At 60.8% G+C, this 27603-nt stretch overlaps 4 protein-coding genes across 4 annotated transcripts; all 4 read left to right on the top strand.

Annotated features, from left to right (window-relative positions):
- Nucleotides 1–63: 63 nt before the first annotated feature.
- LOC141735130 (butyrophilin subfamily 1 member A1-like) lies at nt 64–6786 on the top strand. The gene is made up of 8 exons (XM_074567636.1): nt 64–131; nt 439–523; nt 1004–1351; nt 2076–2357; nt 2999–3171; nt 4861–4881; nt 5123–5155; nt 5652–6786. The coding sequence occupies exons 2-8, from the start codon at nt 451–453 to the stop codon at nt 5658–5660; spliced, it is 939 nt and encodes a 312-aa protein (XP_074423737.1). The 5' UTR covers nt 64–131; nt 439–450; the 3' UTR covers nt 5661–6786.
- On the top strand, nt 5966–10367 carry LOC141735097 (uncharacterized). The gene is made up of 5 exons (XM_074567542.1): nt 5966–6176; nt 6555–6713; nt 8763–9044; nt 9690–9794; nt 10093–10367. Exons 1-5 carry the CDS (start codon nt 5966–5968, stop codon nt 10335–10337), a joined length of 1002 nt encoding a protein of 333 aa, XP_074423643.1. The 3' UTR covers nt 10338–10367.
- A 1159-nt stretch (nt 10368–11526) lies between these two features.
- LOC141735096 (butyrophilin subfamily 1 member A1-like) lies at nt 11527–14045 on the top strand. Its single transcript, XM_074567540.1, has 5 exons — nt 11527–11566; nt 11734–11754; nt 12116–12136; nt 12379–12411; nt 12910–14045. The coding sequence occupies exons 1-5, from the start codon at nt 11527–11529 to the stop codon at nt 13584–13586; spliced, it is 792 nt and encodes a 263-aa protein (XP_074423641.1). The 3' UTR covers nt 13587–14045.
- Nucleotides 14046–17864: 3819 nt separating this feature from the next.
- On the top strand, nt 17865–26066 carry LOC141735095 (uncharacterized). Its single transcript, XM_074567539.1, has 9 exons — nt 17865–19447; nt 19755–19839; nt 20321–20668; nt 21393–21674; nt 22314–22489; nt 22717–22737; nt 23964–23984; nt 24294–24378; nt 25150–26066. Exons 1-9 carry the CDS (start codon nt 17990–17992, stop codon nt 25824–25826), a joined length of 3153 nt encoding a protein of 1050 aa, XP_074423640.1. The 5' UTR covers nt 17865–17989; the 3' UTR covers nt 25827–26066.
- Nucleotides 26067–27603: the final 1537 nt, after the last annotated feature.

Here is a 27603-nt window from a genome sequence, read left to right as displayed (position 1 = left end):
TTTCCCCTGGCCTCGGGGGCGGGGTGGAGCCTGGAGTCACTCCAAAGCCCATAATCCTGTTCCTGGAAAACCGCACAAAGCTTGGAGGTGTTGGGAGTTACCAGGTGCCTCCTGCAGATGGTACCCGTCCGGTGAGTGAATTTCCTTTCCGCAGGGCATTAAGAATCTCTAATTAATTTAAAGTCTCATATGAGGGGTTCAGAAGAAACCCAGGGGGGAGGGGGGCAGTGGGGCAGAGCAGGGGCTGCAGCGGGAGCCGCGGCGTGGGCCCGTCCTGCCCTCGACCGACGGTTCCTCCCGACGGCAGGGTGCGGGGGGTTTGGTGGGATTTCTGGAGCCTCCCTTGGGGCGGGTGCAGCCCTTCTTCCCCATCCCCTCCCCGGCGGCTGTAACGCCCCCTTGCCCTCCCTCTGCCTCCCTTCCCACCCTCTTCTCCAGCTGCGCCCGCAGATGGGGTTCCCCGCCAGCCCCAGGGGCCTCCTGAGTTATTTCCTGACTCTCCACGTGCTCCGCCTGGGATCAGGTAGGGATCCTGCAGGGCTGGGGGCGCTGAGCCCGCTGCGGGGGGCAGATGTGGGGCAGGGGAGGTGCCGTGGGGCAGGAGGAGCTGAGCCCAGAGCTCGGCCGCGGATGGGTTTCACTTTCACTTTGGCTCTTGATGCCACCCCCACGTCCCTTGCCCTGGGACACCTTCAGTCCCGTCCCGCAGTGCTCCCCTAAAGCGTTTGTCCCTTCTCCCAGGGCTGGCTGGGCTGGGGGCTATTTTCGGGGTTGGGGGTGACTTTCTGGAGCAGTTCCCACTCCCAGGGAACCTCCTTCTCCTTGGAGTCCTCCCACTCCCTCTCCAGTGTCTCCAGGCTCTTTGGAGCACGGGGTGGGGGGAACAGCGACACCCGCGGGATGGAGCGGGCACCGCTCACGCCACGCTCGCCCCTTGCCATGCAACGCCCCGAATTAACGTGGGCGCAATCTCCGTCTCTCTGTGTCCTTCTCCGTCCCCAAGCTGAGTTCAGAGTGGTGGGACCAGACCGACCTCTCCTTGCCACCGTGGGGCAGGACGTCGTGCTGCCGTGTCACTTGTCCCCACGTGCGGACGCTCGGAGCTGGGAGATCAGGTGGATCCGGTACCGGTTCTCTGAAATCGTGCATCTCTACCGAAATGGAGAGGACCTGTATGGGGCACAGATGAGGGAATACGCTGGAAGGACAGAGTTGGTCAGAGATGGTCTCTCCGGTGGGACCCTGGACTTGCGACTCGCTGGGGTGAGACCCTCTGATGATGGCCAGTACGTCTGCACTGTGAGAGATGCTGCCTCTTATGGAGAAGCTACAGTGGACCTGGAGGTGGCAGGTTTGTGGGTGGTGCGGTGTTTCCTGGGGGTGGTGCAGGTGTCCCTGGGTTGGTGTGTCCCTCCCAGACCTCTGTCCCACCCTCACGTCCATCCATCCAATGCCAAAGGCCAATAGACCTTGACAGAGGGCGGGTTGAAGGGGACCCTTCCCATCCGTGCCTGCCCAGGAAGGAGCACAGACATGGTGCTGGAGGTGTTTTTGGGGGCAGAGTGGCACAAACGAGGTGGCTTTGTGTCTCTGTGGTGTCCTCGAGGTGTTGTGAGGGCAGAGGGGAGAAGCTGCTGAGCAGCTGCTTGGGCTCAGGGCCTGGGCTGCCAAGTGAGCCCAGGATGGGAGCTACCGCTGTGCCTGGCGTTGGGAAGAGCCCTCTTCCCAGGTGCCACCAGCTGGATCCTTGCTTTGCCTTTGCCGTTGGTGCCGGAGGAGACCTGGCGCCTCGTCTGGAAGCCTCAGGGCTTCTTGGACAAGGCCGGGAGAGGGCAGAGACCTTGCTCGGCCTCTGGGTCCTCCTCTGCCGGGCTGTTTTATGGGCGATGTGGGATCATTGGGCATCAATGCTCTCCGGTTCCTGCACACGTTGGGGTGGTTTGGGTGGTGTGAGGAGCACGTGCGTGGTCCCACAGCCCCCTCGGGACAATGTGATGTGTCTGGTATGGGGTTGGGTCTTTGCCTTTGAGCCGAGTCCATCCCTAACTCAGCCCAACGGCGGGCTCTTCCCCCAGCCATGGGCTCCGTCCCTCTCCTCTCTCTGGAAGCTCACCAGGACGGAGGCATCCGGGTGGTGTGTGGATCGGCCGGCTGGTACCCACAACCGGAGGTGCTGTGGAAGGCTGCCAACGGGCAGCGTCTGCCCTCGGTCTCCCAGAGACTTTCCTCTGACGAGAGGGGCCTGTTTGAGATCCAAGATGTCGTCGTGGTGAGCGGGAAGGGCGATGGGAACTTGTCGTGCGTGGTGAGGAACAGCCGCCTGGAGCAGGAGCAGGCGTCGTCCCTGCACATCTCAGGTGCAGGATGGCAGCAGGGCTGGGGTTGGCTGTGCTTGGGGGGGGGGGGGAGCGGTTTGATCTCGGGGGGCTGGAGAAACGTGCGGGGGGTGGGGGAATGGGAGGGGATGCACCCGCAGGTGAGCTTTAGCGCAGGAGATAACCTGAGCCTGGCGGGCTTCAGGGGAGCATTGGGATGGCCGTGGGAATGGAGAGGACGATGTCCCCTTGAGCCCGGGGCTCCCAGCACAAGGCTTTAGGAGTGGGGTGGTGTAATCCCAGCCCAGAGCCGGCACCGCGCAGCCCCTCGCTCATTCCCCACCGTTGGGATGGGATAGAGAATGGGAAGAGTAACGGGTATTGTCCCAGCTGTTTGCGTCCCCCAAGCCCACTCGCTGGTGGGGTGGTGTGAGGAGCAGACCATTCCTCGACTGCCCAGCAACACCCAAAACCATCAGTGCGCTCCCATCGCTGCTTCTCATCCCAAATCCAAAACATCCCATCCCTCAGTAGCTGCAAGCGATGACGTCCACTTGTTCATTCCATCCCAGCCAAAACCCTGACGATGAGTTAGAACTTGGAGTTTTTCTTTCTCCCTTTCGTTTTCCTCCTACACAGGAGTGCAAAGTGAGCCCTTTTCCTGCTGTGTTTTTGTTTCTCAGCTCCCTTTTTCCACAACGCCCGTCACTGGATGGCAGCTCTGGGTGTCTTCCTCGTGCTTTCAGTGTTGTCATTTGGCGTCATCGCTTATCTCTGGCGAAGGAAAGGTGAGTTTGTCACGGGGGGGATGGAATGGAGGGGATCGGGGTGGAGCGAGGCCGAGTCCCTGCTCTGGGCCCCACACGGTCCTTTCCCACTCCCCAAACACAAGGAGTTTGGGGTCTCGCCAGCTCTGCCTGCTGCTGCAGGAACAGCCATGGGATGAGAAGCCGTCCCCTCTCATCACTCATTAATTTGATTTTTGCTTTCCAGGGAATCGAGATGCAGCACTCGGTGAGTCTCCAGGAGCTCTGTCATGGCTCGGTGTCCTCTCCCGGGTGCTCTGTGCTCAGCCCTTTCCCCCTTTGCCCGTCCCCTCCATCCCTCCATCCCCTGGGGGCGGGGAAACTCCAACGGGATGTGCCTGGGAGGGTGGGCAGCTGGGGGACAGCAGCCCAGGGATGGACCCTCTCCCTTGGCCAGACTCCCTGGGGACCGGCCGTGGGACATGACCTGGCTGGAGGGGGCCATTCACAGGGTTTTGTGGTCTTTTCCCACTCCCCAAACTTTCTGAGCTCTCCTCGAGCTCTGTGTGCTCCTAAAGGAGCAGCCATGGGATGAGAAGCCGTCCCCTCTCATCACTCATCGCTTCTTTTTTTCCATTCCAGAGGAACAAGCTGCACTGTTGGGTGAGTCTCCGTGATCTCCTCTTGCCTCGGTGTCCTCTCCCGGGTGCTCTGTGCTCGGCCCTTTCCCCCTTTGCCCGTCCCCTCCATCCCTCCCTCCCCTGGGTGTGGGGAAACCCCAAGGGGATGTGCCTGGGAGGGTGGGCAGCTGGGGGACACCAGCCCAGGGTTGGACCCTCTCCCCTGTCCAGACCCACTGGCCACCATCCATGGGACATAACCAGGCTGAAGGGAGCCCCCTGGGAGCCAAGGGCTCTTTTCCCCCTCCCCAAACAGAAGGGCTCTGCCTGCTCCTGTAGGAGCAGCCATGGGATGAGAAGCTGTCCCCTCTCATCACTGATTGACTTTCTTTATCCTTTCCAGGGGAACGAGACACAGCACTGAGTGAGTCTCCATGATCTCCTCTTGGCTCGGTGTCCTCTCCCGGGTGCTCTGTGCTCGGCCCTGTCCCCCCGTGCCCGTCCCCTCCATCCCTCCATCCCCTGGGGGCAGGGAAACCCCAAGGGGATGTGCCTGGGAGGGTGGGCAGCTGGGGGACACCAGCCCAGGGATGGACCCTCTCCCCTGCCCAGACCCACTGGCCACCATCCATGGGACATAACCAGGCTGGAGGGAGCCCCCCTGGGAGCCAAGGGCTCTTTTCCCCCTCCCCAAACAGAAGGGCTCTGCCAACTCCTGCGGGTGCAGTTGTGGGATGAGAAGCTGTCCCCTCTCATCACTGATTGACTTTCTTTATCCTTTCCAGGGGTACAAGACACAGCACTGAGTGAGTCTCCGTGATCTCCTCCTGGCTCGGTGTCAATTCCCGAGTGTCCTGTGCTCGGCCCTGTCCCCCTTTGCCCGTCCCCTCCATCCCTCCATCCCCTGGCTCCGCAGAAACCCCAAGGGGATGTGCCTGGGAGGGTGGGCAGCTGGGGGACACCAGCCCAGGGATGGACCCTCTCCCTTGGCCAGACTCCCTGGGGACCGGCCGTGGGACATGACCTGGCTGGAGGGGGCCATTCACAGGGTGTGGGGGTCTTTTCCCACTCCCCAAACTCTCTGAGCTCTCCTCGAGCTCTGTGCGCTCCTAAAGGAGCAGCCATGGGATGAGAAGCCGTCCCCTCTCATCACTCATCGCTTCTTTTTTTCCATTCCAGAGGAACAAGCTGCACGGTTGGGTGAGTCTCCATGATCTCCTCTTGGCTCGGTGTCCTCTCCCGGGCGCTCTGTGCTCGGCCCTGACCCCCCGTGCCCGTCCCCTCCAGCCCTCCATCCCCTGGATCCGAGCAAACCCCCAGGGGACGTGCCCGGGAGGGTGGGCGGCCGGGGGACACCAGCCCAGGGATGGACCCTCTCCCCTGCCCCGACTCCCTGGGGACCGGCCGTGGGACGTGACCTTGCTCTTGTCCCTCCTTGTAGCGTGGAGAAAGTTCCTGCTTCCTGAAAATCCAGGTAATTCCGTATTTTACTGTATTTTTACGGGTGGTTCTCCTCCCTTTCCCTCTGCGGGAGGTGTAACTGGGTGGCCAGTGAAGGCACTGGGTGGCCACTGAAGGGGGACTGGCCATCCCGGGTCGTGTTGGTGTCTCAGACCCCCCAGACCATGGCACTGGGCTGTATCTCGCCCCGTTTTCTTGCCGTTCCGCCCCATTCTGAGTCACCCCCTTGGGCCCCAGAGGAGCCACCACCCCCTGAGACCCCGTGCGCTGCCCAGCCCAGCCCCTGCCTCCCCGTCCTGCTCCTCCCTGCGCGGGCTGCAGCCCCACCGGTGCCTCTTCCCACGGGACCGAGCTCGGCCGTGGCCGTGCTGGGGCCGGCCCCGTGGTGGGGATGGAGAGGAGGAAGGAGATGCCCAGTCTCCTGCCCCGTGGGGCAGGTCCTGTCCCCGAGGGGGTGAAACCTGCCCGGGACTGAGCTCTGATGCTGCGGTTCCTCCTGTCCCCTGCAGACGTGGTGACCCTGGATCCGAACACGGCTCATTCCCAACTCGTCCTGTCGGCCGATCGGAGGCGCGTGAGGTGGCAAAGAGAATGGCGGGACCTGCCCGACATCCCGGAGAGATTTACCTATTGGTGCTGCGTTTTGGGCCAGGAGGGGTTCCGGGAGGGGAGACACTGCTGGGAGGTGGAGGTGGAGGGGGAGGTGGGAGGTGACTCGTGGTGGGGTGTTGGGGTGGCCAAGGAGTCTGTGGAGAGGAAGACGTTCTCGTACTGGAGCCCTGAGGAAGGGATCTGGGCAGTGCGGCACAGCTATGGGCAGTTCATGTCTCTCACCTCTCCTTGCACCCTCCTCCCCCGGTCCCTGCTCCCCAGCAGGATCTGGGTCTGTCTGGACTGCGCCCGGGGGCTGGTGACTTTCCTCCATGCCGACACCGGGGTCAAGATCTTCACGTTCCCACCAGCCTCGTTCAAAGGGGAGACCCTGCGCCCCTGGTTTTGGGTAGAAACAGAGGAAACCCAGCTGTGCCTGAGGGGCAGCACCCCCCAGACCCTCATCCCCCCTTCCCTCCCCTCCCCGGCCGCCGGCAGCCCCTGCCCTTCTCCGGAGACTCCCCGCGCTCCTCTCCTGGATCCCGCGGGAGACGTCCATCCCTGTGCCCCAGCCCGGGGAGCAGAGGGGGAGTGAGGGGCAGGGGACAGGGGGCTGTCGCTGCGGGGTGTCATGTCCCCTCCGGCCACGAGAGGCTGGGGGGGGTGTCGTCATTTCGGCTTTGATGGAGGGAATTTTCCTTCGGCTCTGGGTTGCCTTTTTGGATTTAGCGGGCGAGAACACGACGTCGGGACACGGCCGAGAGCCGTTTCCGTCCGTCAGTCGAGGGCTTTTTTCTTTTTTTTCGCCTTCCCCATTTCAGCCCAGTGGGAGCGCGGCCGGGAGAAGGCGCCCAAAAGGGATATTCCGCCCCACGGGCGTCCCGTTGGGGATAGAAATGGGGGGGTCGCTGCCGGGGGTGGGGTAGGGGGGCCGGGACCCGCCGTGGCCGCTGGGGACGGGCCGGGCAACCAGCGCTCGGGTAGGGAGGGCAACTCGGCGTCGGGTCGCTTTATCCCGTAGGTTATTTTACAATAAATATCGGTCTTTTCCTCGCCCGTTGCTCCTCTATTCGACCGCCTGCCCCCCAACCTGCGAGGGTCTTTTTCCCGCCCCTTTTCTCCCTCTTCTCCCCTCCACCCCCCCCCCCCCCAATGCGGGGGGACGGGCAACGGCACGGGAGCCGCTGCCTGGTCCTACATTGCTGTTGTGGGGTTCAAACCACCCCACCACCCCCCCGGGGGGAGTTCAGGGGGGCCAGGACCACCTGGGAACCACTTGGAAACCCTTGGGGACCCCCGTTGGAATACCTTGGGACCCTTTGGAAACCCCTGGACCCCTTGGGAACCCTTGAGACCCCTTGGAACCCCTTGGAACCCCTTGGAGACCCCTTGGAAACCCTTGGGGACCCCTTGGAACCCCTTGGGACCCCTTCGAAACCCTGGAGACCCTCTTGGAAATGCCTGGGGACCCCCTTGGGACCCCTTGGGACCCCCCTGGAACCCCTTGGGACTCCTTGAAAACCCTTGGGACCACTTGGGAACCCTGGAGACCCCTTGGAACCCCTTGGGACCCCTTGGAAACCCTTGGGACTCCTTGGGAACCCTTTGGAAACCCTTGGGGACCCCCTTGGAACCTCTTGGGACCCCTTGGAAACCCTGGAGACCCTCTTGGAAACCCTTACGGACCCCCTTGGGACCCCTCAGAACCCCTTGGGACCCCTTGGGGACCCCCTTTGGAACACCTTGGGACCCCTTGGGACCCCTTGGAATGCCGCGATTGAGAGACGGGACGCTGCTTGATGCAAGCACAATGTCCGTTTATTAGACGCGTCAGAAAGCCTTTTATACAGCTACTTCCTTACAGTTACAGAAATTCTGTCCTTTCTGATTGGCTGAGCTCTCAACGTTTCATTACAATAATCCCTCCTGCTGGCGGTTTCGCTACACGCCAGAAGCTACAGTTTTGCTACGTGTTGGAGCTACAGTTATAACTCGTTGCTTCACTCCCTACTTCCTCAAGGTTATTTGTCCCGGATCTGCGAGGTCGGCATGCCCTCGAGTTTCTTCCATCCTTGTACTTTTCCGCTGGCCGCCCCGGCATTGGAAACCATCGGGGACCCCTCGAAAACCCTGTGGACCCCTTGGAAACCTTTGGTGACCCCCTTGGAAACCCTTGGAACCCCTTGGAACCCCTTGGGACCCCCCTGGAGACCATCTTGGAAACCATTGGGGACCCCCTTGGAAACCCTTGGGACCTCTTGGAACCCCTTGGGACCCCTTGGAAACCCTTGGGACCCCCCTGGAACCCCTCAGAAACCCTTGGGGACCCCTTTGGAACCTCTTGGGACCCCTTGGAAACCCTGGAGACCCTCTTGGAAGCCCTTGGGACCCCTTGGAAACCCTTGGGACCCCCCTGGAGACCCTCTTGGAAACCCTTGGGGACAACCTTGGAAACCTTTGGTGACCCCCTTGGAAACCCTTGGAACCCCTTGGAACCCCTTGGGACCCCCCTGGAGACCCTCTTGGAAACCCTTGGGGACAACCTTGGAAACCATTGGGGACCCCTTGGAAACCCTTGGGACCCCTTCGGGACCCCTTGGGGACCCCTTGGAAGCCCCTGGGACCCCTTGGAAACCGTTGGGGACCCCTTGAAACCCCTTGGGACCACTCGGAACCCCTTGGGACCCCTTGGAAACCCTTGGGGACCCCCTTGGAATCCCTTGGGGACCCCCTTGGAAACCCTTGGGACCCCCCTGGAGACCCTCTTGGAAACCCTTGGGGAGAACCTTGGAAACCATTGGGGACCCCTTGGAACCCCTTGGGACTCCTTGGAAACCCTTGGGACCCCCCTGGAACCCCTCGGAAACCCTTCGGGACCCCCTTGGAACCTCTAGGGACCCCTTGGAAACCCTGGAGACCCTCTTGGAAACCCTTGGGACCCCCCTGGAACCCCTTGGGGACCCCCTTAGAACCCCTTGGGACCCCTTGGAAACCCTTGTAGTCTTTTCCCACTCCCCAAACTCTCTGAGCTCTCTCTGGAAGCTCTCTCCTCTCTCTGGAGGCTCACCAGGACGGAGGCATCCGGGTGGTGTGTGGATCGGCCGGCTGGTACCCACAACCGGAGGTGCTGTGGAAGGCTGCCAACGGGCAGCGTCTGCCCTCGGTCTCCCAGAGACGTTCCTCTGACGAGAGGGGCCTGTTTGAGATCCAAGATGTCGTCGTGGTGAGCGGGAAGGGCGATGGGAACTTGTCGTGCGTGGTGAGGAACAGCCGCCTGGAGCAGGAGCAGGCGTCGTCCCTGCACATCTCAGGTGCAGGATGGCAGCGGGGCTGGGGTTGGCTGTGCTTGGGGGGTGGGGGGGGGCGTTTTGATCTCGGGGGGCTGGAGAAACGTGGGGGGGGTGGGGGAATGGGAGGGGATGCACCCGCAGGTGAGCTTTAGCGCAGGAGATAACCTGAGCCTGGCGGGCTTCAGGGGAGCATTGGGATGGCCGTGGGAATGGAGAGGACGATGTCCCCTTGAGCCCGGGGCTCCCAGCACAAGGCTTTAGGAGTGGGGTGGTGTAATCCCAGCCCAGAGCCGGCACCGCGCAGCCCCTCGCTCATTCCCCACCGTTGGGATGGGATAGAGAATGGGAAGAGTAACGGGTTTTGTCCCAACTGTTTGCGCCCCCCGCCAAGCCCACTCGCTGGTGGGGCGGTGTGAGGAGCAGACCATTCCTCGACTGCCCAGCAACACCCAAAACCATCAGTGTGCTCCCATCGCTGCTTCTCATCCCAAATCCAAAACATCCCATCCCTCAATAGCTGCAAGCGATGACGTCCACTTGTTCATTCCGTCCCAGCCAAAACCCTGACGATGAGTTAGAACTTGGAGTTTTTCTTTCTCCCTTTCGTTTTCCTCCTACACAGGAGTGCAAAGTGAGCCCTTTTCCTGCTGTGTTTTTGTTTCTCAGCTCCCTTTTTCCACAACGCCCGTCACTGGATGGCAGCTCTGGGTGTCTTCCTCGTGCTTTCAGTGGTGTCATTTGGCGTCATCACTTATCTCTGGCGAAGGAAAGGTGAGTTTGTCACGGGGGGGATGGAATGGAGGGGATCGGGGTGGAGCGAGGCCGAGCCCTGGCCCATGGACGTACGTAGAAGGGGATGACAGTCGAGTCAAAAGGTGTTTTGCCTTCATTAAAGAAGCTCTTTGGGCACAGGAAGGATGGGGACAAGGACCCGGGGCGTGGGTGGGAGGCCAGGGAGCGTGGCCAGAGCACCTGGCTGGTGGGACGGTGCAAGAGTCCCTGGTGAGATGTTAGTGCCGATGAAGCAGCTGCTCTCCTGACCTCCTCTTCCTCTGCCTTTGCTTTGCAGTGGGGCTGTCCAGAACGCTGGGTGAGTCCTTCTGGCCCCTGCCACCAGCGAAGCCTCCTGAGAAAGGAGCCCCCTGGGAGGGACGTGGCTCTGGGTGGCTCTTGATCGCCCTGTGGTCGTTGGTCTGGGTTGATGGAGCCCAGAAGGGGAGTGGAGAGCACTGGGGCTGGGAACGGGGCCCAGGAGGTGACCTAACTCATGGGGAGAAGTGGGGACCCGTCATCAGTCAGCTTAAATCAGGCTGAGCCTTAAATCTCTGCTCAAGTCAGGCTTCAATGCAGGGTGCCTGGGAGGGGTGGCTGGGGGAGAAGGGAGGCAGGGAACCTGCTCTGGGACCCACACGGTCTTTTCCCACTCCCCAAACACAAGGAGTTTGGGGTCTTGCCAGCTCTGTGCTCTCCTGTGGAAGCAGTTGTAGGGTGAGAATCTGTCCCCTCTCATCACGCATTAATTTGATTTTTGCTTTCCAGGGAAACGAGATGCAGCACTAGGTGAGTCTCCAGGAGTTCTGTCATGGCTCGGTGTCCTCTCCCGGGTGCTCTGTGCTGGGCCCTGTCCCCCCGTGCCCTTCCCCTCCATCCCTCCATCCCCTGGGGGTGGGGAAACTCCAACGGGATGTGCCTGGGAGGGTGGGCAGCTGGGGGACAGCAGCCCAGGGATGGACCCTCTCCCTTGGCCAGACTCCCTGGGGACTTGCCGTGGGACATGACCTGGCTGGAGGGGGCCATTCACAGGGTTTTGTGGTCTTTTCCCACTCCCCAAACTCTCTGAGCTCTCCTCGAGCTCTGTGCGCTCCTAAAGGAGCAGCCATGGGATGAGAAGCCGTCCCCTCTCATCACTCATCGCTTCTTTTTTTCCATTCCAGAGGAACAAGCTGCACTGTTGGGTGAGTCTCCATGATCTCCTCTTGGCTCGGTGTCCTCTCCCGGGTGCTCTGTGCTCAGCCCTGTCCCCCCGTGCCCGTCCCCTCCATCCCTCCATCCCCTGGGTGCAGGGAAACCCCAAGGGGATGTGCCTGGGAGGGTGGGCAGCTGGGGGACACCAGCCCAGGGATGGACCCTCTCCCCTGCCCAGACCCACTGGCCACCATCCGTGGGACATAGCCAGGCTGGAGGGAGCCCCCCTGGGAGCCAAGGGATCTTGTCCCCCTCCCCAAACAGAAGGGCTCTGCCAACTCCTGCGGGTGCAGTTGTGGGATGAGAAGCTGTCCCCTCTCATCACTGATTGACTTTCTTTATCCTTTCCAGGGGAACGAGACACAGCACTGAGTGAGTCTCCATGATCTCCTCTTGGCTCGGTGTCCTCTCCTGGGTGCTCTGTGCTCGGCCCTTTCCTCCTTTGCCCATCCCCTCCATTCCTCCATCCCCTGGGGGTGGGGAAACCCCAAGGGGGTCTGCCTGGGAGGGTGGGCAGCTGGGGGACACCAGCCCAGGGATGGACCCTCTCCCTTGGCCAGAGTCCCTGGGGACCAGACGTGGGACATGACCTGGCTGCGGGGGGCCATTCACAGGGTGTGGGGGTCTTTTCCCACTCCCCAAACTCTCTGAGCTCTCCCTGAGCTCTGTGCGCTCCTAAAGGAGCAGCCATGGGATGAGAAGCCGTCCCCTCTCATCACTCATCGCTTCTTTTTTTCCATTCCAGAGGAACAAGCTGCACGGTTGGGTGAGTCTCCGTGGTCTCCTCTTGGCTCAGTGACCTCTCCCGGGTGCTCTGTGCTCGGCCCTTTCCCCCTTTGCTCGTCCCCTCCATCCCTCCATCCCCTGGGTGTGGGGAAACCCCAAGGGGATGTGCCTGGGAGGGTGGGCAGCCGGGGGACACCAGCCCAGGGATGGACCCTCTCCCCTGCCCAGACCCACTGGCCACCATCCGTGGGACATAACCAGGCTGGACGGAGCCCCCCTGGGAGCCAAGGGCTCTTTTCCCCCTCCCCAAACAGAAGGGCTCTGCCTGCTCCTGCGGGTGCAGTTGTGGGATGAGAAGCTGTCCCCTCTCATCACTGATTGACTTTCTTTATCCTTTCCAGAGGAACGAGACGCGGCACTGGGTGAGTCTCCGTGATCTCCTCTTGCCTCGGTGTCCTCTCCTGGGCGCTCTCTGCTCGGCCCTTTCCCGCTGTGTCCGTCCCCTCCATCCCCTCCATCCCCTGGATCCGAGCAAACCCCCAGGGGACGTGCCCGGGAGGGTGGGCGGCCGGGGGACACCGGCCCAGGGATGGACCCTCTCCCCTGCCCCGACTCCCTGGGGACCGGCCGTGGGACGTGACCTTGCTCTTGTCCCTCCTTGTAGCGTGGAGAAAGTTCCTGCTTCCTGAAAATCCAGGTAATTGCGTATTTTACTGTATTTTTACGGGTGGTTCTCCTCCCTTTCCCTCTGCGGGAGGTGTAACTGGGTGGCCAGTGAAGGCACTGGGTGGCCACTGAAGGGGGACTGGCCATCCCGGGTCGTGTTGGTGTCTCAGACCCCCCCAGACCATGGCACTGGGCTGTATCTCGCCCCGTTTTCTTGCCATTTCGTCCCATTCTGAGTCACCCCCTTGGGCCCCAGAGGAGCCACCACCCCCTGAGACCCCGTGCGCTGCCCAGCCCAGCCCCTGCCTCCCCGTCCTGCTCCTCCCTGCGCGGGCTGCAGCCCCACCGGTGCCTCTTCCCACGGGACCGAGCTCGGCCGTGGCTGTGCTGGGGCCGGCCCCATGGTGGGGATGGAGAGGAGGAAGGAGATGCCCAGTCTCCTGCCCAGCGGGGCAGGTCCTGTCCCCGAGGGTGTGAAACCTGCCCGGGGAACGAGCTCCGACGCTGCGGCTCCTCCTGTCCCCTGCAGACGTGGTGACCCTGGATCCAAACACGGCTCATTCCCAACTCGTCCTGTCGGCCAATCGGAGGCGCGTGAGGTGGCAAAGCAAAGAGCGGGACCTGCCCAACATCCCGGAGAGATTTACCTATTGGTTCTGTGTTTTGGGCCAGGAGAGGTTCCGGGAGGGGAGACACTGCTGGGAGGTGGAGGTGAAGGGGGAGGTGGGAGGTGACTCGCGGTGGGCTGTTGGGGTGGCCAAGGAGACTGTGGAGAGGAAGACGTTCTCGTACTGGAGCCCTGAAGAAGGGATCTGGGCAGTGCGGCACAGCTATGGGCAGTTCGTGTGTCTCATCTCTCGTCACACCTTCCTCCCCCGATCCCCGCTCCCCAGCAGGATCTGGGTCTGTCTGGACTGCGCCCGGGGGCTGGTGACTTTCCTCGATGCCAACACCGGGGTCGAGATCTTCACGTTCCCACCAGCCTCGTTCAAAGGGGAGACCCTGCGCCCCTGGTTTTGGGTAGCAACAGAGAAAACCCAGCTGTGCCTGAGGGGCAGCGCCCCCCAGCCCCTCATCCCCCCTTCCCTCCCCTCCCCAGCTGCCGGCAGCCCCTGCCCTTCTCCGGAGACTCCCCGCGCTCCTCTCCTGGATCCCGCGGGAGACGTCCATCCCTGTGCCCCAGCCCAGGGAGCAGAGGGGGAGTGAGGGGCAGGGGACGGAGGGGGGTCGCTGCGGGGTGTCGTGTCCCCTCCCGCCGCGAGCGGCTGGGGGGGGTGTCGTCCTTTCGGCTTCGATGGAGGGAATTTTCCTTCAGCTCTGGGTTGCCTTTTTGGATTTAGCGGGCGAGAACACGACGTCGGGACGCGGCCGAGAGCCGTTTCCGTCCGTCAGTCGAGGGCTTTTTTCTTTTTTTTCGCCTTCCCCGTCGCAGCTCAGCGGGAGCGCGGCCGGGAGAAGGCGCCCAAAAGGGATATTCCGCCCCACGGGCGTCCCGTTGGGGATACAAACGGGGGGGTCGCTGCCGGGGGTGGGGTGGGGGGGCCGGGACCCGCCGTCGCCGCTGGGGACGGGCCGGGCAACCAGCGCTCGGGTGGGGAGGGCAACTCGGCGTCGGGTCGCTTAATCCTGTAGGTTATTTTACAATAAATATCGGTCTTTTCCTCGCCCATTGCTCCTCTATTCGACCGCCTGCCCCCCAACCCGCGAGGGTCTTTTTCCCGCTCCTTTTCTCCCTCTTCTCCCCTCCCCCACCCCCACCCCACAACGCGGGGGGAAGGGCAACGGCGCGGGAGCCGCTGCCTGGTCCTACATTGCTGTTGTGGGGTTAAAACCACCCCCCCTTCCCCCCCGGGGGGAGTCCAGGGGGGCCAGGACCCCCTGGGAACCACTTGGAATCCCTTGGAGGCCCCCGTTGGAACACCATGGGACCCTTTGGAAACCCCTGGACCCCTTGGGAACCCTTGAGACCCCTTGGAACCCCTTGGAACCCCTTGGAGACCCCTTGGAAACCCTTGGGGACCCCTTGGAACCCCTTGGGACCCCTTGGAAACCCTGGAGACCCTCTTGGAAAAGCTTGGGGACCCCCTTGGGAACCCCTTGGGACCCCCCGGAACCCCTTGGGAGACCTTGGAACCCCTTGGGACCCCTTGGGAACCCTGGAGACCCCTTGGAACCCCTTGGGACCCCTTGAAACCCTTGGGACCCCTTGGGAACCCTTTGGAAACCCTTGGGGACCCCCTTGGAACCTCTTGGGACCCCGTGGAAACCCTGGAGACCCTCTTGGAAACCCTTGGGGACCCCCTTGGGACCCCTTGGAAAACGTTGGGACCCCTCGGAACCCCTTGGAAAGCCTTGGGGACCCCCTTTGAAACACCTTGGGACCCCATGGAACCCCTTGGGACCCCTTGGAAACCCTTTGGGACCCCTCGGAACCCCTTGGGACCCCTTGGAAACCCTGGAGAGCCTCTTGGAAACCCTTGGGGACCCCCTTGGGACCCCTCGGAACCTCTTGGGACCCCTTGGAAAACGTTGGGACCCCTTGGAACCCCTTGGAAACCCTTGGGGACCCCCTTTGGAACACCTTGGGACCCCTTGGGACCCCTTGGAATGCCGCGATTGAGAGACGGGACGCTGCTTGATGCAAGCACAATGTCCGTTTATTAGACGCGTCGGAAAGCCTTTTATACAGCTACTTCCTTACAGTTACAGAAATTCTGTCGTTTCTGATTGGCTGAGCTCTCAACGTTTCATTACAATAATCCCTCCTGCTGGCGGTTTCGCTACACGCCAGAAGCTACAGTTTTGCTACGTGTTGGAGCTACAGTTATAACTCGTTGCTTCACTCCCTACTTCCTCAAGGTTATTTGTCCCGGATCTGCGAGGTCGGCATGCCCTCGAGTTTCTTCCATCCTTGTACTTTTCCGCTGGCCGCCCCGGCATTGGAAAGCCTTAGGGACCCCTCGGAAACCCTGTGGACCCCTTGGAAACCTTTGGGGACCCCCTTGGAACCCCCTTGGGACCCCTTGGAAACCCTTGGAACCCCTTGGAACCCCCTTGGAAACACTTGGGACCCCATTGTGACCCCTTGGAAACACTTGGGACACTCCTGGATCCCCTTGGGAACCCTTGGAAACCCTGGAGACCCTCTTGGAAACCCCTGGGACCCCCCTGGAACCCCCTGGGGACACCCTTGGAACCCCTTGGGACCCCTTGGAAACACTTGGGACCCCCCTGGAACCCCTTGGGACCACTTGTAAACTCTTGGAACCCCCTTGGAAACCCTTGGGGACCCCCTTGGGAACCCTGGAGACCCCTTGGAAACCCTTGAGACCAGTTGGAAACCCTTGGGACCCCTCGGAACCCATTGGGACTCCTTGGAAACCCTTGGGGACCCCCTTGGAACCCCTTGGGACCCCCTTGTAACCCCTTGGGACCCCTTGGAAACCCTTGGGACACTCCTGGATCCCCTTGGGAACCCTTGGAAACCCTGGAGACCCTCTTGGAAACCCCTGGGACCCCCCTGGAACCCCTTGGGGACACCCTTGGAACCCCTTGGGACCCCTTGGAAACACTTGGGACCCCCCTGGAACCCCTTGGGACCACTTGTAAACTCTTGGAACCCCCTTGGAAACCCTTGGGGACCCCCTTGTGACCACTTGGAACCCCTTGGAGACCCCTTGGAAACCCTTGGAGACACTTTGGAAACCCTGGAGACCCTCTTGGAATCCCTTGGGACCCCCCTGGAACACCTTGGGATCCCTTGGAAACCCTTGGGACCTCTTTGAAACCCTTGGGACCCCTTTGGAAACCCTTGGAACCCTTTGGAAACCCTTGGAAACCCTTGGGACCACCCTGGAACCCCTTGTGACCCCTTGGAAAGCCTTGGGACCCCCCTGGAACACCATTGGAAACCCTTGGGGACCCCCTTAGAACCTCTTGAGATGCCTTGGAAACCCTGGAGACCCTCTTGGAACACCTTGGGACCCCCTGGAATCCCTTGAGACCCCTTGGAAACCCTTGGGGACACCTCGGAACCCCTTGGGAACCCTTGGAACCCCTTGGGATCCCTTGGAAACCCTTGGGACCCCCCTCGGACCCCCTTGGGACCCCTTGGAACACCTTGGGACCCTCTTGGAAACCCTTGGGACCCCCCTGGAGGCCCTCTTGGAAACCCTTGGGGACCCTCTTGGAAACCCTTGGGACACCTTGGAAACCCTTGGGGACCCCTCAGAACCCCTTGGGGACCCCTTGGAAACCCTTGGGACCCTTGGAACCCCCTGGGAACCCTTGGAAACCCTTGGAAACCCTTGGAACCCCCTTGGAAACCCTTGGGGACCCCCTTGTGACCCCTTGGGACCTCTTGGAACCCCTTGGGACCCTCTTGGGAACCCTTGGGGACCCCCTTGGAACCCCCTTGGAAACCCTTGGGGATCCCTTGTGACCCCTTGGAACCCCTTGGGACCCCTTGGAAACCCTGGAGACCCCTCGGAACCCCTTGGGACCCCTCGGAAACCCTTGGGACCTCTTGGAATCCCTTGGGACCACTTGGAAACCCTGGAGACCCTCTTGGAAACCCTTGGGGACTCCCTTGGGAACCCTGGAGACCCCTTGGAAACCCTTGGGACCCCTTCGGGACCCCTTGGGGACCCCTTGGAAGCCCCTGGGACACCTTGGAAACCGTTGGGGACCCCTTGGAACCCCTTGGGACACCTTGGAACTGCTTGGGACCCCTTGGAAACCCTGGAGACCCTCTTGGAAACCCTTGGGGACCCCCTTGGAACCCTTGGGGACTCCTCAGAACCTCTTGGGACCACTTGGAAACACTTGGGACCTCTTGGAACCCCTTGGGATCCCTTGGAAAAACTTGGGGACCCCCTTGGAACCTCTTGGGACCGCTTGGAAACCCTGGAGACCCTCTCGGAACCCCTTGGGACCCCTTGGAAACCCTTGGGGACCCCCTTGGAACCTCTTGGGACCCCTTGGAAACCCTTGGAAGCCCTTGGGACCCCTTGGAAACTCTTGGGAACCCCCTGGAGACCCTCTTGGAAACCCTTGGGGACAATCTTGGGAACCCTGGAGACCCCTTGGAACCCCTTGGGACCCCTTGGGAACCCTTGGGAACCCCTTGGGACCCCTTGGAAACCCTGGAGACCCTCTTGGAAACCCTTGGGGACCCCCTTGTGACCCCTTGGAACCCCTTGGGACCCCTTGGAAACCCTTGGGACCCCTTGGGGACCCCTTGGAAGCCCCTGGGACCCCTCAGAACCCCTTGGGACCCCTCGGAACCCCTTGGAAACCCTTGGGGATGCCCTTGGGAACCCTGGAGACCCCTTGGAACCCCTTGGGACCCCTTGGAAACCCTTGGGGACCTCTCGGAACCTCTTGGGCGTTGGTGGGAGCGTTGATGTGCCGGAGGGTGGGATGGATGGATCTACGGAGGGATCCGGAGCTGTCGGATGGATGGGCCCAAGGCGTTGGTGGGAGGTCACCCAAGGCCAAGTGCCGGGTCCTGCCCATGGGTCACACCAACCCCATGGACGCCGGGGGCTGGGGGAGGAGCGGCTGGAGCCCTCCCCGGCAGAAAAGGACCTGGGGGTGTTGGTCCAGAGATGGACGAATGCGCGCCCAGGTGGCCGAGGTGGCCACCAGCGTCCCGGCCTGTCTCAAGACTGGCGTGGCCAGCAGCACCGGGGCCGCGACCGTCCCCCCGTCCTGGGCACTGGGGAGGTTCCACCACTTTTCTTCTTCTTTTCCTGCTTTTCTTCTTCTTTTTCCACTTTTCTTCTTCTTTTTCCCACTTTTCTTCTTCTTTTCCTGCTTTTCTTCTTCTTTTCCTGCTTTTCTTCCACTTTTTTCCACTTTTCTTCTTCTTTTACCTTCTTTTCTTCTTCTTTTCCTGCTTTTCTTCTTCTTTTCCCCACTTTTCTTCTTCTTTTCCTACTTTTCTTCTTCTCTTTCCACTTTTCTTCTTCCTTTTCCTGCTTTTCTTCTTCTTTTTCCCACTTTTCTTCTTCTTTTCCTGCTTTTCTTCTTCTTTTTCCCACTTTTCTTCTTCTTTTCCTACTTTTCTTCTTCTTTTTCCCACTTTTCTTCTTCTTTTCCTGCTTTTCTTCTTCTTTTCCTGCTTTTCTTCCTCTTTTTTCCACTTTTTTTCTTCTTTTTCCTTCTTTTCTTCTTCTTTTCCTGCTTTCCTTCTTCTTTTTTCCACTTTTCTTCTTCTTTTTTCCACTTTTCCTCTTCTCGTTCCTACTTTTCTTCTTCTTTTTCCTACTTTTCTTCTTCTTTTTCCCACTTTTCTTCTTTTTTTTCCCACTGTTCTTCTTCGTTTCCTACTTTTCTCCTTCTTTTTCCACTTTTCTTCTTTTTCCTACTTTTCTTCTTCTTTTCCTGCTTTCCTTCTTCTGTTTTTACTTTTCTTCTTCTTTTTCCTACTTTTCTTCTTCTTTTCCTACTATCCTTGTTCTTTTTTCCATTTTCTTCTTCTTTTTTCCACATTTCTTCTTCTTGTTCCTACCTTTCTTATTCTTTTCCTGCTTTTCTTCTTCTTTTTTCCACTTTTCTTCTTCTTTTTCCCACTTTTCTTCTTTTTTTTTCCACTTCTCTTCTTCTTTTCCTGCTTTTCTTCTTCTTTTTCCTACTTTTCTTCTTCTCTTTTCACTTTTCTTCTTCTTTTTCCCACTTTTCTTCTTTTATTTCCACTGTTGTTCTTCTTTTCCTACTTTTCTCCTTCTTTTTCCACTTTTCTTCTTTTTCCTACTTTTCTTCTTCTTTTTCCTACTTTTCTTCTTCTTTTCCTACTTTCCTCCTTCTTTTTCCTACTTTTCTTCTTTTTCCTATTTTTCTTTTTCCTTTTCCTGCTTTTCTTCTTCTTTTTCCCACTTTTCTTCTTCTTTTCCCACTTTTCTTCTTCTTTTTCCTACTTTCATTCTTCTTCTTTTTCCCCTGGCCTCGGGGGCGGGGTGGAGCCTGCAGTCACTCCAAAGCCCATAATCCTGTTCCTGGAAAACCGCACAAAGCTTGGAGGTGTTGGGAGTTACCAGGTGCCTCCTGCAGATGGTACCCGTCCGGTGAGTGAATTTCCTTTCCGCAGGGCATTAAGAATCTCTAATTAATTTAAAGTCTCGTATGAGGGGTTCAGAAGAAACCCAGGGGGGAGGGGGGCAGTGGGGCAGAGCAGGGGCTGCAGCGGGAGCCGCGGCGTGGGCCCGTCCTGCCCTCGACCGACGGTTCCTCCCGACGGCAGGGTGCGGGGGGTTTGGTGGGATTTCTGGAGCCTCCCTGGGGGCGGGTGCAGCCCTTCTTCCCCATCCCCTCCCCGGCGGCTCTAACGCCCCCTTGCCCTCCCTCTGCCTCCCTTCCCACCCTCTTCTCCAGCTGCGCCCGCAGATGGGGTTCCCCGCCAGCCCCAGGGGCCTCCTGAGTTATTTCCTGACTCTCCACGTGCTCCGCCTGGGATCAGGTAGGGATCCTGCAGGGCTGGGGGCGCTGAGCCCGCTGCGGGGGGCAGATGTGGGGCAGGGGAGGTGCCGTGGGGCAGCAGGAGCTGAGCCCAGAGCTCGGCCGCGGATGGGTTTCACTTTCCCTTGGGCTCTTGATGCCACCCCCACGTCCCTTGCCCTGGGACACCTTCAGTCCCGTCCCGCAGTGCTCCCCTAAAGCGTTTGTCCCTTCTCCCAGGGCTGGCCGGGCTGGGGGCTATTTTCGGGGTTGGGGGTGACTTTCTGGAGCAGGTTCCCACTCCCAGGGAACCTCCTTCTCCTTGGAGTCCTCCCACTCCCTCTCCAGTCTCTCCAGGCTCTTTGGAGCATGGGGTGGGGGGAACAGCGACACCCGTGGGATGGAGCAGGCACCGCTCACGCCACGCTCGCCCCTTGCCATGCAACGCCCCGAATTAACGTGGGCGCAATCTCCGTCTCTCTGTGTCCTTCTCCGTCCCCAAGCTGAGTTCAGAGTGGTGGGACCAAATCGACCTCTCCTTGCCACCGTGGGGCAGGACGTCGTGCTGCCGTGTCACTTGTCCCCACGCGCGGACACTCGGAGCTGTGAGATCTGGTGGATCCGGCACCAGTTCTCAGAAACGGTGCATCTCTACCGAAATGGAGAGGACCTGGATGGGGCACAGATGAGGGAATACGCTGGAAGGACAGAGTTGGTCAGAGATGGTCTCTCCGGTGGGACCCTGGACTTGCGACTCGCTGGGGTGAGACCCTCTGATGATGGCCAGTACGTCTGCACTGTGAGAGATGCTGCCTCTTATGGAGAAGCCATGGTGGAGCTGGAGGTGGCAGGTTTGTGAGTGGTGCGGTGTTTCCTGGGGGTGGTTCAGGTGTCCCTGGGTTGGAGTGTCCCTCCCAGACCTCTGTCCCACCCTCATGTCCATCCATCCAATGCCAAAGGCCAATAGACCTTGACAGAGGGCGGGTTGAAGGGGACCCTTCCCATCCGTGCCTGCCCAGGAAGGAGCACAGACATGGTGCTGGAGGTGTTTTTGGGGGCAGAGTGGCACAAACGAGGTGGCTTTGTGTCTCTGTGGTGTCCTCGAGGTGTTGTGAGGGCACAGGGGAGAAGCTGCTGAGCAGCTGCTTGGGCTCAGGGCCTGGGCTGCCAAGCGAGCCCAGGATGGGAGCTACCGCTGTGCCTGGCGTTGGGAAGAGCCCTCTTCCCAGGTCCCACCAGCTGGATCCTTGCTTTGCCTTTGCCGTTGGTGCCGGAGGAGACCTGGCGCCTCGTCTGGAAGCCTCAGGGCTTCTTGGACAAGGCCGGGAGAGGGCAGAGACCTTGCTCGGCCTCTGGGTCCTCCTCTGCCGGGCTGTTTTATGGGCGATGTGGGGTCATTGGGCATCAATGCTCTCCGGTTCCTGCACACGTTGGGGTGGTTTGGGTGGTGTGAGGAGCACGTGCGCGGTCCCACAGCCCCCTCGGGACAATGGGATGTGTCTGGTACGGGGTTGGGTCTTTGCCTTTGAGCCGAGTCCATCCCTAACTCAGCCCAACGGCGGGCTCTTCCCCCAGCCATGGGCTCCGTCCCTCTCCTCTCTCTGGAGGCTCACCAGGACGGAGGCATCCGGGTGGTGTGTGGATCGGCCGGCTGGTACCCACAACCGCAGGTGCTGTGGAAGGCTGCCAACGGGCAGCGTCTGCCCTCGGTCTCCCAGAGACGTTCCTCTGACGAGAGGGGCCTGTTTGAGATCCAAGATGTCATCGTGGTGAGCGGGAAGGGCGATGGGAACTTGTCATGCGTGGTGAGGAACAGCCGCCTGGAGCAGGAGCAGGCGTCGTCCCTGCACATCTCAGGTGCAGGATGGCAGCGGGGCTGGGGTTGGCTGTGCTTGGGGGGGGGGCGCGCGGTTTGATCTCGGGGGCCTGGAGAAACGTGTGGGGGGTGGGGGAATGGGAGGGGATGCACCCGCAGGTGAGCTTTAGCGCAGGAGATAACCTGAGCCTGGCGGGCTTCAGGGGAGCATTGGGATGTGCGTGGGCTGGAGAGGACGATGTCCCCTTGAGCCCGGGGCTCCCAGCACAAGGCTTTAGGAGTGGGGTGGTGTAATCCCAGCCCAGAGCCGGCACCGCGCAGCCCCTCGCTCATTCCCTACCGTTGGGATGGGATAGAGAATGGGAAGAGTAACGGGTTTTGTCCCAGCTGTTTGCGCCCCACAAGCCCACTCGCTGGTGGGGCGGTGTGAGGAGCAGACCATTCCTCGACTGCCCAGCGACACCCAAAACCATCAGTGCGCTCCCATCGCTGCTTCTCATCCCAAATCCAAAACATCCCATCCCTCAGTAGCTGCAAGCGATGACGTCCACTTGTTCATTCCGTCCCAGCCAAAACCCTGACGATGAGTTAGAACTTGGAGTTTTTCTTTCTCCCTTTCGTTTTCCTCCTACCCAGGAGTGCAAAGTGAGCCCTTTTCCTGCTGTGTTTTTGTTTCTCAGCTCCCTTTTTCCACAACGCCCGTCACTGGATGGCAGCTCTGGGTGTCTTCCTCGTGCTTTCAGTGGCGTCATTTGGCGTCATCGCTTATCTCTGGCAAAGGAAAGGTGAGTTTGTCACGGGGGGGATGGAATGGAGGGGATCGGGGTGGAGCGAGGCCGAGCCCTGGCCCATGGACGTATGTAGAAGGGGCTGACAGTCGTGTCAAAAGGTGTTTTGCCTTCATTAAAGAAGCTCTTTGGGCACAGGAAGGATGGGGACAAGGACCCGGGGCGTGGGTGGGAGGCCAGGGAGCGTGGCCAGAGCACCTGGCTGGTGGGACGGTGCAAGAGTCCCTGGTGAGATGTTAGCGCCGATGAAGCAGCTGCTCTCCTGACCTCCTCTTCCTCTGCCTTTGCTTTGCAGTGGGGCTGTCCAGAACGCTGGGTGAGTCCTTCTGGCCCCTGCCACCAGCGAAGCCTCCTGAGAAAGGAGCCCCCTGGGAGGGACGTGGCTCTGGGTGGCTCTTGATCGCCCTGTGGTCGTTGGTCTGGGTTGATGGAGCCCAGAAGGGGACTGGAGAGCACTGGGGCTGGGAACGGGGCGCAGGAGGTGACCTAACTCATGGGGAGAAGTGGGGACCCGTCATCAGTCAGCTTAAATCAGGCTGAGCCTTAAATCTCTGCTCAAGTCAGGCTTCAATGCAGGGTGCCTGGGAGGGGTGGCTGGGGGAGAAGGGAGGCAGGGAACCTGCTCTGGGACCCACACGGTCTTTTCCCACTCCCCAAACACAAGGAGTTTGGGGTCTCGCCAGCTCTGCCTGCTGCTGCAGGAACAGCCATGGGATGAGAAGCCGTCCCCTCTCATCACTCATTAATTTGATTTTTGCTTTCCAGGGAATCGAGATGCAGCACTAGGTGAGTCTCCAGGAGCTCTGTCATGGCTCGGTGTCCTCTCCCGGGTGCTCTGTGCTCGGCCCTGTCCCCCTTTGCCCGTCCCCTCCATCCCTCCATCCCCTGGGGGTGGGGAAACTCCAACGGGATGTGCCTGGGAGGGTGGGCAGCTGGGGGACACCAGCCCAGGGATGGACCCTCTCCCTTGGCCAGAGTCCCTGGGGACCGGCCGTGGGACATGACCTGGCTGGAGGGGGCCATTCACAGGGTTTTGTGGTCTTTTCCCACCCCCCAAACTCTCTGAGCTCTCCTCGAGCTCTGTGCGCTCCTGTAGGAGCAGCCATGGGATGAGAAGCCGTCCCCTCTCATCACTCATCGCTTCTTTTTTTCCATTCCAGAGGAACAAGCTGCACTGTTGGGTGAGTCTCCGTGATCTCCTCTTGCCTCGGTGTCCTCTCCCGGGCGCTCTGTGCTCGGCCCTGTCCCCCTTTGCCCGTCCCCTCCATCCCTCCATCCCCTGGGTGTGGGGAAACCCCAAGGGGATGTGCCTGGGAGGGTGGGCAGCTGGGGGACACCAGCCCAGGGTTGGACCCTCTCCCCTGTCCAGACCCACTGGCCACCATCCATGGGACATAACCAGGCTGAAGGGAGCCCCCCCGGGAGCCAAGGGCTCTTTTCCCCCTCCCCAAACAGAAGGGCTCTGCCAACTCCTGCGGGTGCAGTTGTGGGATGAGAAGCTGTCCCCTCTCATCACTGATTGACTTTCTTTATCCTTTCCAGAGGAACGAGACGCGGCACTGGGTGAGTCTCCGTGATCTCCTCTTGGCTCGGTGTCCTCTCCCGGGTGCTCTGTGCTAGGCCCTATCCCCCTTTGCCTGGCCCCTCCATTCCTCCATCCCCTGGGGGCGGGGAAACTCCAAGGGGATGTGCCTGGGAGGGTGGGCAGCTGGGGGACACCAGCCCAGGGATGGACCCTCTCCCTTGGCCAGACTCCCTGGGGACCGGCCGTGGGACATGACCTGGCTGGAGGGGGCCATTCACAGGGTTTTGTGGTCTTTTCCCACTCCCCAAACTCTCTGAGCTCTCCTCGAGCTCTGTGCGCTCCTAAAGGAGCAGCCATGGGATGAGAAGCCGTCCCCTCTCATCACTCATCGCTTCTTTTTTTCCATTCCAGAGGAACAAGCTGCACGATTGGGTGAGTCTCCGTGATCTCCTTGTGGCTCGGTGTCCTCTCCCGGGTGCTCTCTGCTCGGCCCTTTCCCGCTGTGTCCGTCCCCTCCATCCCTCCATCCCTTGGATCCCAACAAACCCCCAGGGGACGTGCCCGGGAGGGTGGGCGGCCGGGGGACACCAGCCCAGGGATGGACCCTCTCCCTTGCCCCAACTCCCTGGGGACCGGCCGTGGGACGTGACCTTGCTCTTGTCCCTCCTTGTAGCGTGGAGAAAGTTCCTGCTTCCTGAAAATCCAGGTAATTGCGTATTTTACTGTATTTTTACGGGTGGTTCTCCTCCCTTTCCCTCTGCGGGAGGTGTAACTGGGTGGCCAGTGAAGGCACTGGGTGGCCACTGAAGGGGGACTGGCCATCCCGGGTCGTGTTGGTGTCTCAGACCCCCCCAGACCATGGCACTGGGCTGTATCTCGCCCCGTTTTCTTGCCATTTCGTCCCATTCTGAGTTACCCCCTTGGGCCCCAGAGGAGCCACCACCCCCTGAGACCCCGTGCGCTGCCCAGCCCAGCCCCTGCCTCCCCGTCCTGCTCCTCCCTGCGCGGGCTGCAGCCCCACCGGTGCCTCTTCCCATGGGACCGAGCTCGGCCGTGGCCGTGCTGGGGCTGGCCCCGTGGTGGGGATGGAGAGGAGGAAGGAGATGCCCAGTCTCCTGCCCTGGGGGCCAGGTCCTGTCCCCGAGGGGGTGAAACCTGCCCGGGACTGAGCTCTGATGCTGCGGCTCCTCCTGTCCCCTGCAGATGTGGTGACCCTGGATCCGAACACGGCTCATTCCCAACTCGTCCTGTCGGACGATCGGAGGCGCGTGAGGTGGCAAAGAGAAGAGCGGGACCTGCCCGACATCCCGGAGAGATTTACCTATTGGTTCTGCGTTTTGGGCCAGGAGAGGTTCCGGGAGGGGAGACACTGCTGGGAGGTGGAGGTGGAGGGGGAGGTTGGAGGCGAGTCGCGGTGGGCTGTTGGGGTGGCCAAGGAGTCTGTGCAGAGGAAGAGGTTCTCGTACTGGAGCCCTGAAAGAGGGATCTGGGCAGTGCAGCACAGCTATGGGCAGTTCACGTCTCTCACCTCTCCTCTCACCCTCCTTCCCCAGTCCCCACTCCCCAGCAGGATCTGGGTCTGTCTGGACTGCGCCTGGGGGCTGGTGACTTTCCTCGATGCCGACACCGGGGTCGAGATCTTCACGTTCCCACCAGCCTCGTTCAAAGGGGAGACCCTGCGCCCCTGGTTTTGGGTAGGAACAGAGAAAACCCAGCTGTGCCTGAGGGGCAGCACCCCCCAGCCCCTCATCCCCCCTTCCCTCCCCTCCCCGGCTGCCGGCAGCCCCTGCCCTTCTCCGGAGACTCCCCGCGCTCCTCTCCTGGATCCCGCAGGAGGCGTCCATCCCTGTGCCCCAGCCCAGGGAGCAGAGGGGGAGTGAGGGGCAGGGGACGGAGGGGGGTCGCTGCGGGGTGTCGTGTCCCCTCCGGGAGGCTGCGAGCGGCTGGGGAGGGTGTCGTCCTTTCGGCTTTGATGGAGGGAATTTTCCTTCGGCTCTGGGTTGCCTTTTTGGATTTAGCGGGCGAGAACACGACGTCGGGACGCGGCCGAGAGCCGTTTCCGTCCCTCAGTTGAGGGCTTTTTTCTTTTTTTTCGCCTTCCCCGTCACAGCCCAGCGGGAGCGCGGCCGGGAGAAGGCGCCCAAAAGGGATATTCCGCCCCACGGGCGTCCCGTTGGGGATAGAAACGGGGGGTCGCTGCCGGGGGTGGGGTGGGGGGGCCGGGACCCGCCGTCGCCGCTGGGGACGGGCCGGGCAACCAGCGCTCGGGTGGGGAGGGCAACTCAGCGTCGGGTCGCTTTATCCCGTACATTATTTTACAATAAATATCGGTCTTTTCCTCGCCCGTTGCTCCTCTATTCGACCGCCTTCCCCCCAACCCACGAGGGTCTTTTTCCCGCCCCTTTTCTCCCTCTTCTCCCCTCCCCCCCCCCACCCCACAACGCGGGGCACGGGCAACAGCGCGGGAGCCGCTGCCTGGTCCTACATTGCTGATGTGCGTTAAAACCACCCCCCCTTCCCCCCCGGGGGGAGTCCAGGGGGGCCAGGACCACCTGGGAACCACTTGGAAACCCTTGGGGACCCCCGTTGGAATACCTTGGGACCCTTTGGAAACCCCTGGACCCCTTGGGAACCCTGGAGACCCCTTGGAACCCCTTGGAACCCCTTGGAGACCCCTTGGAAACCCTTGGGGACCCCTTGGAACCCCTTGGGACCCCTTGGAAACCCTGGAGACCCTCTTGGAAACGCTTGGGGACCCCCTTGGGAACCCCTTGGGACCCCCCGGAACCCCTTGGGAGACCTTGGAAACCCTTGGGACCCCTTGGGAACCCTGGAGACCCCTTGGAACCCCTTGGGACCCCTTGAAACCCTTGGGACCCCTTGGGAACCCTTTGGAAACCCTTGGGGACCCCCTTGGAACCTCTTGGGACCCCGTGGAAACCCTGGAGACCCTCTTGGAAACCCTTGGGGACCCCCTTGGGACCCCTCGGAAAACGTTGGGACCCCTCGGAACCCCTTGGAAAGCCTTGGGGACCCCCTTTGAAACACCTTGGGACCCCATGGAACCCCTTGGGACCCCTTGGAAACCCTTTGGGACCCCTCGCAACCCCTTGGGACCCCTTGGAAACCCTGGAGAGCCTCTTGGAAACCCTTGGGGACCCCCTTGGGACCCCTCGGAACCTCTTGGGACCCCTTGGAAAACGTTGGGACCCCTTGGAACCCCTTGGAAACCCTTGGGGACCCCCTTTGGAACACCTTGGGACCCCTTGGGACGCCTTGGAATGCCGCGATTGAGAGACGGGACGCTGCTTGATGCAAGCACAATGTCCGTTTATTAGACGCGTCGGAAAGCCTTTTATACAGCTACTTCCTTACAGTTACAGAAATTCTGTCGTTTCTGATTGGCTGAGCTCTCAACGTTTCATTACAATAATCCCTCCTGCTGGCGGTTTCGCTACACGCCAGAAGCTACAGTTTTGCTACGTGTTGGAGCTACAGTTATAACTCGTTGCTTCACTCCCTACTTCCTCAAGGTTATTTGTCCCGGATCTGCGAGGTCGGCATGCCCTCGAGTTTCTTCCATCCTTGTACTTTTCCGCTGGCTGCCCCAACATTGGAAACCATCGGGGACCCCTCGGAAACCCTGTGCATCCCTTG

This window comes from Larus michahellis, chromosome 29, assembly GCF_964199755.1.
Source record: "Larus michahellis chromosome 29, bLarMic1.1, whole genome shotgun sequence".
Taxonomy (NCBI): Eukaryota; Metazoa; Chordata; class Aves; order Charadriiformes; family Laridae; genus Larus; species Larus michahellis.
Note: the sequence above shows the minus strand (reverse complement) of the source record. Positions and strands in the feature narration are given on the sequence as shown.

Bases quoted from the DNA above. Each gene is read 5' to 3' on its own strand.
- LOC141735095 (XM_074567539.1), top strand. From the start codon at position 17,990: ATGGACGAATGCGCGCCCAGGTGGCCGAGGTGGCCACCAGCGTCCCGG. The intron at 19,840-20,320 runs GTAGGGATCCTG...TCCGTCCCCAAG, and splicing joins CGTGCTCCGCCTGGGATCAG to CTGAGTTCAGAGTGGTGGGA. The intron at 22,490-22,716 runs GTATGTAGAAGG...TTTGCTTTGCAG, and splicing joins CCGAGCCCTGGCCCATGGAC to TGGGGCTGTCCAGAACGCTG.
- LOC141735130 (XM_074567636.1), top strand. From the start codon at position 451: ATGGGGTTCCCCGCCAGCCCCAGGGGCCTCCTGAGTTATTTCCTGACT. The intron at 524-1,003 runs GTAGGGATCCTG...TCCGTCCCCAAG, and splicing joins CGTGCTCCGCCTGGGATCAG to CTGAGTTCAGAGTGGTGGGA. The intron at 4,882-5,122 runs GTGAGTCTCCAT...CCCTCCTTGTAG, and splicing joins GGAACAAGCTGCACGGTTGG to CGTGGAGAAAGTTCCTGCTT.
- LOC141735097 (XM_074567542.1), top strand. From the start codon at position 5,966: ATGTCTCTCACCTCTCCTTGCACCCTCCTCCCCCGGTCCCTGCTCCCC. The intron at 6,714-8,762 runs GTAGGGAGGGCA...AAACTCTCTGAG, and splicing joins GCCGGGCAACCAGCGCTCGG to CTCTCTCTGGAAGCTCTCTC. The intron at 9,045-9,689 runs GTGCAGGATGGC...TTTGTTTCTCAG, and splicing joins GTCGTCCCTGCACATCTCAG to CTCCCTTTTTCCACAACGCC.
- LOC141735096 (XM_074567540.1), top strand. From the start codon at position 11,527: ATGGACCCTCTCCCTTGGCCAGAGTCCCTGGGGACCAGAC. The intron at 12,137-12,378 runs GTGAGTCTCCGT...CCCTCCTTGTAG, and splicing joins GGAACGAGACGCGGCACTGG to CGTGGAGAAAGTTCCTGCTT. The intron at 12,412-12,909 runs GTAATTGCGTAT...TGTCCCCTGCAG, and splicing joins CCTGCTTCCTGAAAATCCAG to ACGTGGTGACCCTGGATCCA.